Here is a 17,276-nt window from a genome sequence, read left to right on the forward strand (position 1 = left end):
AATATGCTGCCTGATGTCTGAAATATTGTTTTATGATAGTTTTATGATAAAATTTTGGCTTAAATTGTATTTAAATCCATTAATTTCAGTCCACTCATGGTGAAGGGGAGGCCCCATGAAAATCTTGTTATTTTCAGATTTATGACTGTTTCGCCATCATCAACATTCTAAAAAAACTAAGAAAAAGAAGACACGTGTAGGTCCACTTGTGGTTTTGGACAGTAAATCAAATGGCTGTATTTGACCCCTGGTTCCTGAGTCTCTACCATGAACCATGTCCCACCCATACTTACAAATCGTCCGTGGTCCCGTCTGTATACTTCGCATATGTAATGAGGCCGTAGTTGTTTTTGTCCACAGCGATCACAATGATGACAACCAGCAATGGTACACCTGCAATGCATTCGTACACCAACAGAGAGCCAATTAACTATGCATCTAGAACCCTAACCGCTGTATCCTACACTGTATCCACTGCTGGTTCTGCTTAGGAACTCACCCCATCCTGCCAGAGCGAACTTGAGAATGTATCGGGACATGCAATTGTTGAAGACCTTGACGATGGCGAGGTACAGGTGCAGGGCCTCCAGACCCATCCAGGTAAATGAGGCAAGCAGGAAGTAGTGCAGGAAGAATGCTGTGGAGATGCAGAGGCCTACAGCATCAGCGTACAGGGCCAGCCATGAGTCCAGCAGGAAGACCATGTTCAGCAGCAGAAGCGCAAAGCACAGGTTGATCAGGATCTTGGACGGAATGTCCCTCCGGATTTTCCTGAGGAATCAGAGAGGACGGAATTAGCGTCAAAGGTTTAGTACGTTTTCAACAACTTGGTAAACAATTCAACATCACTAACACTAAAAATCAGTTCCTTATTTAAATAGGGATAAAGAGCACTGATGGCTCAGGAAATGTCCAATAATCGGTGGCAGGTACCCGTCTGCACCCTGCCTGTCTGTTTACCATCTAATTTCACTGATATGTTTTTTCTTTGACAAAATAAAGATATTTTTTAATTTATTAATTGTTGTAGCTATGGCCAAACAAACACATGCCAAGTCAGATGATTTTATTTTCTTCTCATTTACATTATTTACCTGGAAAATGCTTTTCCATTATAATTTATCACATTTTTTATGGCCAAAACATGATTCACCATAGAAAATCTTTTATATTTGCTATGTTTGTTTCCACTGAATCTTTTTTATTCAATATGCCAAAATATAAATTTGTGGATGAAAACCTGGCTAGTGTGTTGGAATTTTCGAGGGTTCTTTAGTAAAGGCGATGGTTCTATATAGAACTATGAACACTCAGAACCATTTAAATGTGTAAATGCTTCTTTGCATGGTCAGACTGTTCTTCTCTATGATGGAAAACCAGCTGTATATGGTTCTTTAAAGAAGAATTTTAAAAATGATTCTTCACCAATAAAGGTTCCACTATTGTTATGAGCCAAAAAACCCTATTTTAATACTAGATAGTAACAGAGTGTATTGAAGAATCAAACTGTGCATGCTAATTTGAAATGGACCTCTTATTAACACATTTGAAATGTATAGATGAAAAGTTTTATTCAGTAACATAATAATTTGGCTATATTGTATGTTAACCTTCCCTTTATCTTGAATGAAGCCATATGTTAATTATTTATTTACCTTTTCTGTTTGTTTTCCATTTTAAGTGACTTTTCCATTAATAAAAAGTGGCTGAATTAAAAATGAGAGATACATTTTTTTTTTTTCATCATTTTTTTGCCATCATTTCGTATCAGGCACTGTGATGCCCTGTGTCAGTACTGTAGCAACAATTCTGTTACCATAACCATACCATGATGATTAAATACAAAGAGAACATTACGCTAATACAGCAGCAGTTTTGTTAAAGAATCATACGCGAGAGTGTTTTTTGGAATTATTGAAAAGAATGTGTAATGACTGTTTAACTCACTCAAAGGCCAGGTAGGAGAGGAGAGTGACAGCAAGGAAGATGGCAGAGACGCCACAGCCGATGTAAGTGATGAAGGTGAGGATGGTGGCCTGCACTGGGTCAGTGATCACATCTCTGGACAGGTCCTTTACATATGTATAAAACACAATCTCTGCTGAACTTACATACCAAACTCACCCAATCTTCTGCACTTTGTCACTGTTTGTCGTGTAACAAAAATGGTAATACTTCCCTGTAGGGCAGTGTTCATAAGGCTATATGAAGCATATATAGGCTTATCATGACAACCGACATAAACCTACATAAATTCCAACTGGCGTTGTTTGTCATAAAGGACGGCTTTTGTCAACTTTGATGTGAACTTAACCCCTAAGTCAGGTGACACGGACCTTTCTTGCAGTATGTTATTTATCATTATAAACTTATCATTGTTCTGAAAAATACATCTAAAAATACGTTTTGGTGTTAGTTTTTAGTATGTAAATCTACACTGTATAATGATCACTGCATAACAATCTAGAAAAATTGTTAATATGACAAGTTTTGAACAGTAGCGTATGCTTGCTCACCATTAGCACAGCAAAGCTAGTCAGGTGGTTGCAGCTGCACATGGTCTCATTCTCTGTGCTGGTGTTCATGACTGCACATCCAGCATTATTCCAGCCTCCTGATCCTTCTACAGAGAGCAAAACCCATTTACATTATAACAATTACATACATAATTAATGGCTTTAGACATGAACTTAATTTACAGCAGCATATAGATTATGTTAGTAATCAAGGAAACTACAGATTATTTTGATAATTAATTGAATAATAAAAATTATATTACACTTTTAAAAGGATGGTTCTTCAGTGGTTCTTTGGTAAAGAGAATCATTCTATATTGAACCATGAACACTCAAAGAACCCTTTCCATGATTACAGGGTTTTGCATCATGAAATCGTTCTTCAGATTGATGGAGAATCTGTTGTGTATGGTTCTAATAGAACCTTTCTGAAAAGGGTTCTATATAGCACCAAAAAGGGTTCTTGTATTGTTACAATGTCAAGCTTGTAACAACAGAAGAACATTCATTCTTCATTAATGGCAAGAACCCTTTCATGATGCAAAAAACGTTTAATCATGGAAAGGGTTCTTTGAGTGTTCATGGTTCAATATAGAATGATTCTCTTTACCAAAGAACCATTGAAGAACCATCTTTTTAAAAGTGTAATATATTTTTTTTTTCCAGTATTTAGTGCGTCCACCTCTTGCCTTCATTACAGCTTCCATTCTTTTCAGGAATCTTGCTTTTAGTTTTTCAAAGAAATCTGCAGGGATATTTTTCCATACCTCCAAAGTTCAGTCCTAGAAGTTGGTTGCATTTTCTGCTTCTCATCATCCAAGTAATCCCAAACATACTCAGTGACTCTAGGGTGGTCAGTCCATTGTTCTGAGACCACTATCAGCTTCTTTGTTTAATTTGCAAATATTTTTTGTCTATTTAATTTTTTTCAATAAGAGCTGAAAAAACAGCTACACATACTTTCAGACCCCTATTGCTGAGTTGTCTTCTGACAGTGGAAGGATGGACAGAAACACCTGTGGATGTTTTCAGATCTAAAGCAAGTGTGGAGCTTGATTTTCTCTCTGATGGGTCAGTTTTGATGTCTACCAGGTCTTGCAGGTGGTTGTTAGGAGGCTTTTAATAATTATTAATATTTTTTTTAGGGTTTTAATAATTTGAACTCCAGCTTTGGAAACTCATTTATTTTCCTTTGACTTACTCCTTCCTTAAGCAGGTGGATTATCTTATCTCTAATCTCATCAGAAATATCTAAAAATAACAATATATTATGTTTTTTACCCTTAAATGATCTGAGTGATGAGAAACAGATTAACTTACGATTTTTTTGAAAGTCCCAGAAAACACAGGTCAGGTTTCCCTGTGGGAGAAGAAAGAGAAATGAGAAAGGTACCAGTGTAGAGAGAGACAGTGTGTGCGTATGAGTGAGTGGACTCACTATTACAGGCGCTTTATTCCTCAGAGTGAATACCACGTTCTCCCTCAGCCCCTTGATGGACAGGTTGGCTACACTCGTCCCCAGAATATGACTATTAAGCGTCAGGTTTTTTCCTGGAACATGTGTTTTCTCCTGCAACAATGAATAAGCACATGAAAGAAGATAAGGGCCTTGCATTTTGCATATTGTCCCTATTATTAAAAAAAACTTTTTTACATGATTTGAAAACATCAGCTGCCCTCTGCACTGTGTGAACATTTCATGGTGAATGTACCAACAGAAAGTGTCAGACAGACAGCATAATCTGCATGACTGTGTTTGTGCAGCCAGTGAAGCACGTCCCACAGCCACGCTTCAATGTGAGTTTATGGCAGATTCAAATATACACTGTTTTAGTGGAGCAAAGGTAAAAGTTTTTTTCGACTGTAGACTTTTACAACATTACTCTGGGTCCGGTCTGGAAGACTGACTTTTGTGTTTGATGGTCACAGAACCTATTGCTAAAAATGACACTGTAATTTGCCTGATTGACATTATTTCAAATTAAAAATAGTCTGTCATTGAATACGTATTCAGTGCTGCAGGAGAGTCATTTGAAAACTAGCATTAGCATCACTGTCTTGGTATAATTTGCAGGTTTTATAATATTTTGCCATCACCATTTTAAAAATGAAGCTGTTGTGTGAGTGAAACTCAGCAGCTATAGCTACTTTCTGAAGCAGCCTGACGGACACTGTAAGTTCTCGACAATCCAGGTGTAAAATACACTATATGGACAAAAGTATTGGGACACCTACACATTACACCTACAGAAGCTTTTATGACATCCTATTCTAAATCCATAGGCATTAATATGGAGTTGGTCCCCCGTTGCAGCTCCAACAGCTTCCACTCTTCTGGGAAGCTTTTTACAAGATGTTGGAGTGTCTGTGGGAATTTTTGCCCATTCATCCAGAAGAGCATTTGTGAGGTCAGACACTGATGTCGGACGAGAGGGCCTGGCTCACAATCTCCGTTCTAGTTCATCCTAAAGGTGTTTGATGGGGTTGAGGTCAGGGCTCTGTGAGGGCCAGTCCAAGTTCTTTCATACAAAACTCACCCAGCCAGGCCTTTATGGACCTTGCTTTGTACATTGGGTCTCAGTCATACTGGAACAGAAAAGGTTCTTCCACAAACTGTTCACACGAAGTTGGAAGCATAGAATTGTCCAAAATGCCTTGATCTGCTGAAGCATCAAGATTTCCCTTCACTGGAACTAAGGGATCTAGGCCAACCCCTTAATAATCAACCCTGTATCATTATTTTCCTCCACCAAACTTTACAGATGGCACAGTGCAGTCAGGCAGGTTACGTTCTCCTGGTGACATTCATCATTCCACAGAATGCGTTTCGACTTAGTTTCGAGTTAGCAATGGGTGTGGCTGATACACCTGAAACTCAATAATTAGGAGGTGTGTCCCAATATTTTTGTCTATATAGTGTAGATACTCTACCATTCAAACATTGAGTCATTTTTTTCAATAAAAATGCAGTTATTTTCAAACATGTAACATGCTAGTGATGTGTGCCTTCACAGCTTTTCAATGATTAATAAGAAACTGAGAATCTGTAAGAAAGAACAAAGCCACTGTTAGATGTGTCCAGAATGATGAACAGAGCTTTACACTGATATATCTCTATAACATCAAGAATGAAGTTATAATAAATTCATATCCAGAATGCCTCGCGTGGTGTTGATTAATGTGGATTACTTGACAGAAACTGTTTCTACATAGATATTTACATTACACTGTTTATCATGTCATCATTTCTTTTCATTCCCAAAAATAAAATGTTTTGTTGTCTAGTTTACTATATTTAAAGCTACTTTTAAAGAATTTGTTGTTAAATATAAAACAACATTGACCTAATATGACGAGTGATTCCAGACGTTTGAATAGTAGTTTATGAGTCCTCTTTTTTTGCAATTAAATTTTTAGAACCCGTCCCTCCACTACGTCAGAAAGCATCTGCCGCCACTGATATAAACATATAATAAGATTTTAGTAATTTTGGATCATTTCTTTTGTCCTATTTGTTATGAAATGTTCACACAATGGAAGAGCCAGCTGGAGTTTTCAAATAGTGAAAAGTAAAAAAAAGAATAAAAATGGGTTCTGTGTTTTAATATGACAGTGAGGACATTTGCATATATTAACACAAGATGCATTGTTTGTGATAACGAACGGTGCTGCTCTTCAACTCTTCTTTACCTGGAACAGGGTGCTCTTACTGAAGAAGGTGAACTGAACCCGTGAAGCCTGCTGCTGTTCTACCAGGGAGAGGTTTTCTGTCAGAGAGGCAGGGAGGGAGATGGAACCCAGACTAGAACTCGCAGACCTTCTTCTCCTCCTGTTAACCTGCACATCAAAACACACAAACACACACATTCAGAGCAGCATGAAGACAGGATTTCAGCTGATGTCTCCTCCTTTACCATCTTTCTTCCCTTACATGCAGTATTTAAAAGCTACTTCTCAAGTGATTTACAATTATAAAAGTAATAATGATAATACAGTGTATAAACACAACTGTGCCAATGTTTGAACACCCCAGATCAGATTATGTTTTGTTGATTTTCTAAGTGAAAATGTTTCCATTTTAGATATAAGATTTCAATATGAAATGTAATCCGTCTTATGAAAGGTGCCAAAAAATTAAAAGAATTTGAGACTTGAGAATGAAGGAGAAAAGTTTAGAATCCCCTCTCAGTGACACAGACAGATCTGAGTCACATTTAACACCTTAAACCCTAAGGGTCTGTATGTGATCCACACCTCATCATTACATAACTTACATATTAGTTTCATTGTGGTTATTAAATAAAGCTTGTTTGGGTAGGATATGGAGTTAAATCTGTGCCAAATATTTTAAATAAAATAATAAAATCCACAAGCAAACTACTGAGTATCAAAATGTCAAAAATATTTTGCAAATACAAAAAAAAATCATTTTCATATAAATTTATTACGCATTTTGCCTTTGCTTTCATTTGTTTCTATTAATGTTATTATTAACATAACTGTATTTTACATTTATATACATTTTTACATTTTACATTGATAAACTTTATTTGTACACACGATTCCAAACATGTTACCTTACCAGTTTAACCTTTTAAAATCCCAGACTTATTACATACTAAGGCTTTTTATTCAGTAACTACAGGGACTTCAATCCAAACAGTCGTTATTCTTAGGTCACAGATGTGTGTAATAAATCTCTGGGCCTGCCGGTGGACACTGGCCATTTAAGGGCTTAAAAGAAATAAGACAAACATTGCTCATAATGTCAGATATACCAGTGCAGTACTGCACTCAGTACTCAGTTCTGCCATGGTTTAGGCAATTCATGAGTCACAGAGTGGACATGACTAAGTGCCAGAAGACCTGTCACTCTAAATCAGTTGACCAATAGAGAGTGCAGGTGAATACCCTCTTCTAAGACCAGCCCCCTGTGAAAATGTGCTAAAAGTCAGAAGCAAAAAAAGCGAATCCAGAAGCAAAAATTATATCAGCAAAATCAGCAAACAGAACAAAATTAAGGCAAAGATGTGTAATAAATTTATATCAAAATGAGTGAAAAAAGGTACTGATAATTTTGAAAAAAATCATTTTAATTTACTCACATTTTCTGTATTGGTAACATATTTTTTGACATTTTGTATATTTTGATTGTGGGTTTTATTATTTTGTTTGAAGCTTTTGTCATAAAATTAACTCCACAGTAGAAGCCTAAACCCACAATCAGGTAAAAATACTCTTCCTCAGTAGAAGCTCAAACAGCTCAGCAAAAACTTGAATAGGAGAAAAATATCACATTAAAAAAAAAAGAGCATGGTGAACTAAGTTCTTTCAAGGACTGCATTAGAACATCTTTCAGAACAACCAGCATCTTTCGGCTTAGAAAATGACATTTGTTAGCTACGATTCTTTTCTTGGTCTATAATAAAAAGTGAGAGACGTGAACAACAGGAAAGTACACCAGGTGCTGAACCGACAGCAGAGTGACTCAGTGACTAAATGACTCAAGTGGAACTGAGTAAATGAACGAGTTACTACGTCATAAGTCTGAATAACAGGTCTAGGGTTCAGAGGGTTAAAACTGAGTGCACTGCATAAGACTTGAGGGTCGTACTTTACCTGAAGGACACTGGATCTGCGATTGAGAATGATGTTCCCATGAAGTTGGTTCCATCGATTTTTGTCACCATCAGAGCAAGTGATGCCATTGTTATGCTCTCTGTCTTGTCCCGAATGAGCAGCTTCAACCCCAGCGTGTCCACAGCCTTGATCAAGCTGACAACGACAACATACGCTAATCATAAACCATATCATCCACCTTTTTAACAATTATTTCACCATTCTGTTTCACATGCTCTTCAGTTCTGAAGCTGTGGAGGATGCTGATGTCTCCGTCTCTTACCGGTTTGAGGAGGAGGCCACAGCGTCTGTGGAACTGCTGAGCAGGCGGTCAATGAGAGACAGCACTTTCTGGCCCAGTTCCAGGCTGATGTTGGGTCCAGACAGCAGGTTCTCCACCCCGTTGACCAGCTGTTCCAGCTGAGAGGCGTTCAGGGTGGACATATCCTGGTTCAGAGTCTGGTTTAGTAGCTGACTGGCCGATTCTTCAGGACTACCTGATGTTGTGGTTTCTGCAATGTGTTGTAAAAGATTAAAATTAAACACACACATACATGCAAGATCGAAACACGCAAGTTCAACAGAGGTTTTTAAAGATTTGTTCATGATTTCATAGGCAGAGAGCAACGATTCTCTCTTTTCTTCTTCTTCTACACTTTATAATTGTGCGTTTACTTCATTTGAACCATGTTTTATCTTTGCTGCGCCAATCTTTCTTTGTAAAGCACTCGTTGATGTAAATAAAGATTCTTCTTATTATTTGGATTATTACACACTTCCTGACAAAAGTTTGCAGACGACTTTACAGGGTGACAGTGGTTCTATATACACTGCAAAAAAGGTCTCTTGTCAGGTAAAATTATCTTCAATCTATTCAATGAATCTAATATTTCTCCTGTTGAGATTGTTGTAAGATTTATTACCTGTTTTAAGTAATTTTATTATTAAAATTATTTCATTATATTGGCAAATAATTTTGCTCGTTTTAAGAAATGTGTTTGAAACCAGCAAAAATATCCACTTACTTAATAAAATCACTTAAAACAAGTAAAAATGTCTAGAAATTAGTTAAATAAATTAAGTTTACAACAATCTCAACAGGAGAAATATTACATTTATTGACTATAAGATAATTTTACTTGACAAGATACCATTTTTACAGTGTAGAACCATCAACACTCAAAGAACCATTTGCATGCTTAAATGGATCTTTGCAGTGAGAAATCATTCCTCAGACTGATGTAGAATGTGCTGCATATGGTTCTATTTAGAACCTTTTTGAAAATGGTTCTCTATAGCACTAAAAACAGTTCTTCTATTGTTACAAGCTTGACAACAAAACAATAGCAGAACACTTTTTGGTGCTATATGGAACCATTTTCAAAAATAGACCCGTATACAACATATTCTCTATCAAAGTGCCTGCAAAGTGTTTATGGTTCTAAATAGAACCACTGTTTTTACTAAAGAACCCTCGAAGAACCATCTTTTTAAGAGTGTACTTCTTTCAGTTTTAACAAATAAATAGTGCAGCTTTGATTCTAGGCTTATTACATATAAACGCTTATTATTACAGGGACTTCAATGCAACCCATGGAGTTATTCTTAGGTTATAATTGTGTAATAAGACTTTGGGCCCTCCATCACTTGTTAAGGAGTTAAGAAAAAATTGGCAAACTCCCATTTTAGTATAAAAAGCCTATGTGCATACACTTTTGATGTATTTCGCAACACTCAGCTTCATGTTCATGAAGATGTCTTCCTTGGAATACATGTATTTTCATATTATTCTCAAAACTGTTGTGGTATTGTTTTTCTTAAAATAAACCTGCTTATTTTATAATGTGTTAGATTATTGCAAGCCGCCAACAAAAACATGCACATTTTTATTAAAAAACATTTTGAAAAGCTGCGTGGCGAAAAACCTTTGACAGGCAGTGTACTTTGTAGCTTATTACTGCCATATGTGAGTAGTGGATCCCAGTACACATAATAGAGCTTTGCTTAACAGGGCCATATCCTACATATCCAGGGCCATATTCTACATTTATTACCCTTTATTACCATTTTTTACATTTCCTTTAATCCCTTAAAACTGAACAGGCTGTTTGTTACTGTGCCTTTAAAACTGATATATGTAAATGACCTCTGTTGTGAATGACTGCCCTGTAGTGTGCAGCCTGAAACTCTCCTTATTACTGCAGCATAAGCACAGCAAACACAGTTACGCTGTGACAACGTTGTGACAACCTGCTGTTACAACGTTGAAGTTGAACATTGTAATTCCTCAGAAAGTTGTGACAACGGTATCTGACAACATTGTGACCACGTAGTGGTGACGTTGTCAGTACATTGTCACAACCTCCTAGAACCCTCATGGGGTCCATTAGGTTGTGCATGGAACTCCATGGAATTTTGCTAAGTTGCCAACAGGTAGTCATAACACCATACGGCAACGTTACTGAATAATGAGGTCGTGGTGACGTTGTGATGACCTTGTTTAGACAATGTAAACACCACCACCTTTTGACAACGTTGTAGCAACATTGTAAGAAAGCAGACAACGTTGTGACAATGTTGTGTGTTTGCTGGGAATGAGCAGTTCTAAACTGCCGTAGGCTGAATAGGTAGATATATGTAAATGTGAAGGTTTTCATGACATCACACAACCAATGAATTCAAATCAGGCTGTTTATGCAGCTTATTTTAGAGATATGGACTATATGGACTGAGCTGTGAATGGAGCATTTTTAAAACTTTACAAGTGAATTGACCACAAACATGTTTGTTCATAGCAACTGTTGCTAGGTTGGGCAGGCTTTTCAGAATGTTGGCATCCAACTGAATGTTTAGAGTCGCTATATAACATTAAAATGCTTCTCTACTGGATTATGTTCTTGTAGATATGTAGGCTGGAAAGAACAACAATGGATCTGCTACCATGCTAACTTTAGCTTCATTACAGTACAAAAAACTATATCTGATCTGTCTTAATAGTGTGACTTTTGTTATTTCATAAACACCAATCCTAGCAACAGGGCTGGAGGTTAGGGAACCAGCCTTGTGACTGGAAGGTTGTTGGTTCGATCCCCTGAGCCGACAGGACATGACTGAAGCAACCTTCAGCAAGGCACCTAACCCCCAACTGCTCCCCAGGCGCCATGGATACGGCTGCCCACCACTCCGGCCAAGTGTGCTCACTGCCCCCTAGTGTGTGTGTTCACTAGTGTGCATGTATGTGGGTGTGTCACTGCACAGATGGGTAAAATGCAGAGGTCTAATTCCTCTGTATGCAAGCACACTTGGTCACTGGTTCTAAATTCAATTCCACTGTGATCTTACCTGTTTTTGTAGTGGTGGTAGTAGTGGTGGTCTGCACTGCTGGTTGAGGAGGAACAGGAGCACCACCTGATGTAGTGCTTGGGGGGCCTGCACCGGCTTCCGTTATGGCAGTAGTACTTCTTTTTGTAGTCTCTGTACTGGTGACCACAGTAGTACCCAAGGTTGTCAAGACCTTGTCAGAGGTGGTCGAGCTGGACTGGGCCTCTGAGATGCTGTCTGGGCTGGATGTTGCATTATTTGCAGTACCTGTAGTGTTACTGGCCAAGATGGCCAAGCTAATGGAAGGACTTGATGTCGTATTGGGTGCGGCAGAACCATCTTTATCGATGAGGTTGGTCATGTTTACTGTGGTTGTGGTATCTGATGTGATGTTGTTAATGTGAGCATTGTCCAGTGTAGTATTCTGTATCATGCTTCTGATATCAAATTGTGTTGTGTTAAGGGTACTAGCGGTGGTGTTTTGTTCTAAATTGACCTCTGTGGTGAAATTCACCATTTCTGTGGTGTTGGTCCATGTTGTGGGAGGTACTGAAGTTGTGTCATTGGATTGTATTGCGTTAAAACTGTCTGTTTTGTTATGTTGTGTTGCATTTTGGGGTGCTGTGGTTTTGATCACTGTTGAGTTCAATGGATTTAACGTTGTATTGAATTCTGTTGTGTTTAGCGGGTGTACTGTTGTATTGTGTGTGAAGTCTCTTGTGTTAAGAGTTGTAACATTTAGCACTAAAGCTGATGTGTTAAACTGTGTAGTGTTCTCCTGAGCAGTTTGTGTTGTGCTTATTGCAGTAAAGATTGTGAAGTTGAGCTGATTTATTGTGGTGTTCGGTTGTGTGGTGTTCTCTATTGTGTACGATGGTGGGCTTGTGGGATTTGCTGTTGTGTAAAGTTGTGGCCTTGTGGCGTTGGGCTGCGTTATATTTACTGATGCTGTTGCAGTTGTAATATTTAGTGTAGCGTTGGATGCCGATGAAAGTGGTGAACTTGGGGTGTTTGGATGTGTTGTGTTCACTGTTGCATTGTGATGGCCTGTTGTGTAAATTAGTGAGCTTGTGGTGTTCTCCATGGTGTAAAACTGGGAGCTTGTGACGTTCACTGTTGCGTTATACGGTTGGGTTATATGGACTGATGCTGGTGCACTTGTAGCATTTGGATTGGCGATTGATTCTGTCACGTTACCAAATGAGACTGTTGTATAAAGTGGTGAACTTGTAGTATTTGAGGTTGCAGTGTTTGGATGTGTTGCGCTCACTGACGCTGTTGCATTTGTAACATGCAGTGTGGTGTTTAATTCTGTTGTGCTATGATATGATGCTGTTGTGTAAAATGGTTGGCTTGTGGTGTTTAGATGTGTCGAATTATGCTCTGTTGTGTTGAGTGGTGAGCTTGAGGTATTAGTGTATGTTATATCCACTGCCGCTGTTGCATTTCTAACAAGCGATGCGGCTGATTCTGTCATGTTACTGAAAGATGTTGTTGTGTAAACTGGTGAACTGGCATTTGCGCTTGTGCTGCTTGTATGCGTTACACTGCCAGAAGCTGTTGCATTTGTATTTTGCAGTGATGCTGTTGTGTAAAGTGGTAAATTTGTGTTGTTAAGATATGCTGTGTTCACTGATGCTGTTGTGTTTTGATGGTGTGTTGTGTAAATTGATGTGCTTGTGGTGGTCGGATGTGTTATATTCACTGATGCAGTTGCATTTGTAGCTGTTTGAGGCTGTGTTGCGCTCCAGGATGGTTTGGCAGTGCTGAAAGTAGTTGCGTTCAGAGGTGCTGCTGTATTGTACTGTGTTGTGTTCGCAGACTGCGCAGTAGTATGTGGCAGGGTTGTGTTTAGATCACGGGCTGTTGCATTTGAGTTTGAAATATTTTGAGAAAGATCTGTTGTGCCAAAATGTGTTGTGTTTTCTGAGACTTTTGTGCTAAACTGTGTTGTGTCTGCTGTGCTAAGCTGTGTAATGTTATATAGAGGGGTCGTTGTATTGAGGTGTAATGTATTTTGTGTCGTTGTTGTCGTATTAAAGTGTGTACTGAGTAGAGAGCTAGAATCTGCACTGAGAACCGTAGAAACGGTTGTGTTCACTTGTGTTACATTCGCATGTGTTTCATATCGTGTAGAGATTTGTTGTAAGCCTGTCGTATTATGCTGCATTGTATGTGGTGATACTGTTTCATTGATCTGCATGACTGTTGTATTGTATGGTGTGCTAAAGGTAGTGTGTGCACTACTGAGTGAAGCTGTAGAATCAAATGGTGTGTCTGTAATATTAGCTGTGTCTGTAGTATGCAATGGTGTAACTGTACTAGATAAAGTTACTGTTGTACTGGGAGAGAACGTTGTAGCATTGGGTTCTACGCCTGTACTATTGATTGATGCAACCACAGAACTGGATAAAATAGCTGTTGTATTAAAAGGTGCCACTAAAGGACTGAATGGTGTGATTGTATTATTGAATGGTGTCACTGTACTAGATAAAGTTATTGTTGTACTGGAAGATGTCACTGTAGAACTGGGTTCTAAGCCTGTACTATTGATTGATGCAACCACAGAACTGGATAAATTAGCTGTTAAATTAAAAGGTGTTACTACAGGACTGAATGGTGTGACTGTGTTATTGAATGGTGTGACGGTACTAGATAAAGTTACTGTTGTACTGGGAGAGAACGTTGTAGCATTGGGTTCTACGCCTGTACTATTGATTGATGAAACCACAGAACTGGATGAATTAGGTGTTACATTAAAAGGTGTCACTACAGGATCGACTGGTGTGAGTGAAGTATTGAATGGTGTCACTGTACTAGATAAAGTTACTGTTGTACTGGGAGAGGACGCTGTAGCATTGGGTTCTACGCCTGTACTATTGATTGATGAAACCACAGAACTGGATGAATTAGCTGTTACATTAAAAGATGTCACTATAGGATCGACTGGTGTGAGTGTAGTATTGAATGGTGTAACCGTATTAGATAATGTGACTGTTGCATTGAGAGATGACATTGTAGCATTGGGTTTTATGAATGTGCCATTGATTGGTGCAACCACAGTGGACGGTGTAGCTGTTGTTGCTGTAGGACCAACTGGTGTAACTATAGGATCTAAAGGTGTGAATGTGCTGTTTGACTGGATGTTCACTGAGTTGGCTGTTATTTTAGAAGAAGTAGCATTTTGTTCTAAGCCCATTTCAGCTGGGGAAATGGCACCGGTGCGGGGTGGGACGCTTGGTGTTTGGCTTGGGCTGGTTCCAGTCTTAAAACGTCCAACAGTACAGCTCTCATTAAGAAGCACAGACAGCACCTGACCTATGCCACTGTAGAAAAACAAACAAATTTTCTCCTTTAACATCCTCAAAAAATGGTTTAGAAACTATTATGAACATGTGAAAAACATACACAGCAAAATCCTCAATACTGAATTAACACCACAGTGTTTATTCTCAAACTATGGTGACCCAGTGAGTACCAAAATGTAAAAATATTTTATTGGCAATAACAAAATAACAGAATAAAACACATTTTAACATGTTCTGATATTTTGTCATTTATCTGAGAAAAAAAGATGAGAAGGTGGGGGTTGAGTATTTTTTTTATACTGAAAAAATATATTACATCAGCTGTGTTAATGCAACACGTTTTATCCATGTTGAAATAACGTACACAGTTCAGTGTGTACATCATAAGTCAATTCAATGCATCATTTTTTCCAGTGTAGCGCCTCAAGGTATGCATTTAAGGGCGAGCAATGACAGGTTTTAAAGAGAACACTGCATGAGTTAGTTCAGTACTGTGGATTTGGCTGCATAGCTCAAAAGCTAAAAGATCCATGGCTATTCATGTGTCAGCAGCACTTACCATGTAAACTGAGTGGTGAGGGAGAACTGGCTCAGTGTGCACATCTGTTCAGCACTGATGTTTGCAGAGACCCAGGTGAAATTTGAGTTTAACAGGCTATATGCAGAATCACCGGGCGAACCACACAGAGCTGAGTAGAAAAAGAGAGTAAGAATGACTTCAGCTGTGCAAAACACTGATAAGTTTTACAGTCTAGTTTTTTAATCCCTGATTTCTGTTTTGGCTTGGCTGCACTGTAAATGAGGGTCACCCACAATGTACTCGGAGTGTAAATAAAGGCCGACTGATTGATTTATTGATTGATTGATTGATTTGAGGCTCACTACTCAAAGGCCTTTGGAGTGGTGCCATACAAGAACCACTTTTGGTTCCTTTCATTGGAAGGTTCTGTGAAAAACTATGTTTGTAAATGAGAGTGAAGTTTAACCTTCAAATAATGTAACTTCTATGCCAATTATGGCTCATAAATCATGTGCCAAGCCATGAGCCATTTAGAAACATTAATTTTCGAGACTGTTAGCAAGGCATATTTATGAGCGTGATATTTCAACACTTACCTAATCTAGTGAGGATGCCATCATAGGTGATGAAGGTGCTGGACTGGAATAGGGCTGCCAGGACTTCACTGACTGAACACAGATCTAGAAGCTGACTGAGCTGCAGTGCTACTAAACAGCTATACAACCTGAGAGACAATGATCATTTTTGTTTTACCAGAGGGTCAAAGAGATTTTCAAACAACAAAAACAAAATTCATTTTAGGTTTTTATACCTGCCAAAGTCTAAAAATATATAGATTATGTAAACTATAAAAAGGATAATTAAGTTATATACAATTCTAAATACAACAGTTTGGCACAGTTTTATGTTTGAAAGCTTTAAAATTATGACACGTTGCACAATGTCATGCGGCACAACCGACAAAAAAGGTCTTTTATCATGATATGCTTTTAAGAAGGAGCGGGCAGGATACTGCACCAGAAGGAAGACCCCAAGTGACCTTAATGGTGCGGTTTTTGAGTCATGGTTAGGCTGGATCAGCTTACCATGTCAGGTGGTGTGACCCCATGAAAGTTATCTTAGTAATATTATAATGTTTATTTATTTGAAAAATAAATAGCAAACGCTTATACAAGTGTCCAAAAACAAAGAGTGGTTTTCAGTAGCTGTAAATTTAAAAATCATTTTTTTTTTTATTAATGTGTGGTTGTGCCACCTGACTTTTTCTGGGCAGTAAAATTGATAATTTGCTTAAAAATTAATAAACACAATTATGAAAGATATGAAACAAATATCAACGCATTGAACAGATTCTTACACACACAAAATCGCACATCATATCGTTTTTAATAAGAATTTTTCAAATGATCATTCTGAAAGCCTTATTTGTCAGAATGGGGCTAGATGACACACATACACACAGACTAGCCATCTAAAGATTACCTTGTTCCATCACCGTGACACTGTATGTGCACACCCTGCAGTCAAACAAAAACAGGCTCTCAGGAAACATAGGCAGCAACAAGAACAGGAAGCATTTCAGTGGTAGCAGTGTGGAGCACAACGAACAGCAATAAAGATTTACCTTATAGTGACTGGAAACATTACAGAGAAAACTGTAATAAAGGAACATCATTACACAGATCAGTAGGATGCTCTGATAAAAGTATGCATAGAAAATGCTATAGACTGGTGGTCTCTGAGGGGGGTACATACGGGAGGATGGTTGAGTTGCAGGGACAATCCAGCTGCGTAATCTAGTGGGTTCAAGAAAACAGAACGTCAAATAAGATGTAAAATTTGTTTCTCATTTATTTATCTCATTTAAAGTTTCCACCTTTTTCACTCTACTGTATGTCTATGTCTTCTCATTATGTACTCACTGTGTTCTTCACATCGTCAAACGTAACATCAGGACTGTTGATGTTCAGGCTAAATGCATAAAATGCTCCT

At 38.2% G+C, this 17,276-nt stretch overlaps 2 protein-coding genes across 2 annotated transcripts in view; both read right to left on the reverse strand.

Moving 5' to 3' along the window:
• On the reverse strand, window positions 1-4,018 carry LOC118798955 (adhesion G-protein coupled receptor G2-like). Its single transcript, XM_036558594.1, has 6 exons — window positions 3,955-4,018; window positions 3,837-3,876; window positions 2,517-2,623; window positions 1,948-2,072; window positions 500-771; window positions 1-393 (listed from the first exon to the last, which is right to left on the reverse strand). Exons 3-6 carry the CDS (start codon window positions 2,583-2,585, stop codon window positions 290-292), a joined length of 570 nt encoding a protein of 189 aa, XP_036414487.1. The 5' UTR covers window positions 2,586-2,623; window positions 3,837-3,876; window positions 3,955-4,018; the 3' UTR covers window positions 1-289.
• LOC118798558 (mucin-5AC-like) overlaps window positions 3,987-17,276 on the reverse strand; it is a 44,231-nt gene continuing 30,941 nt past the window's right edge. Inside the window, exons 18-29 of the mRNA XM_036557938.1 lie at window positions 17,207-17,274; window positions 17,040-17,080; window positions 16,909-16,939; window positions 16,767-16,801; window positions 15,881-16,008; window positions 15,324-15,453; window positions 14,169-14,782; window positions 11,478-12,149; window positions 8,419-8,647; window positions 8,136-8,291; window positions 6,207-6,353; window positions 3,987-4,086 (exon numbers count right to left, since the gene is read on the reverse strand). Of these exons, the coding sequence (XP_036413831.1) occupies window positions 6,287-6,353; window positions 8,136-8,291; window positions 8,419-8,647; window positions 11,478-12,149; window positions 14,169-14,782; window positions 15,324-15,453; window positions 15,881-16,008; window positions 16,767-16,801; window positions 16,909-16,939; window positions 17,040-17,080; window positions 17,207-17,274 (2,171 nt within the window). The 3' untranslated portion in view covers window positions 3,987-4,086; window positions 6,207-6,286. The remainder of the gene's footprint in view (window positions 4,087-6,206; window positions 6,354-8,135; window positions 8,292-8,418; window positions 8,648-11,477; window positions 12,150-14,168; window positions 14,783-15,323; window positions 15,454-15,880; window positions 16,009-16,766; window positions 16,802-16,908; window positions 16,940-17,039; window positions 17,081-17,206; window positions 17,275-17,276) is intronic.

Source organism: Colossoma macropomum, unplaced genomic scaffold (genome assembly GCF_904425465.1).
Source record: "Colossoma macropomum unplaced genomic scaffold, Colossoma_macropomum, whole genome shotgun sequence".
Lineage (NCBI taxonomy): Eukaryota > Metazoa > Chordata > Actinopteri > Characiformes > Serrasalmidae > Colossoma > Colossoma macropomum.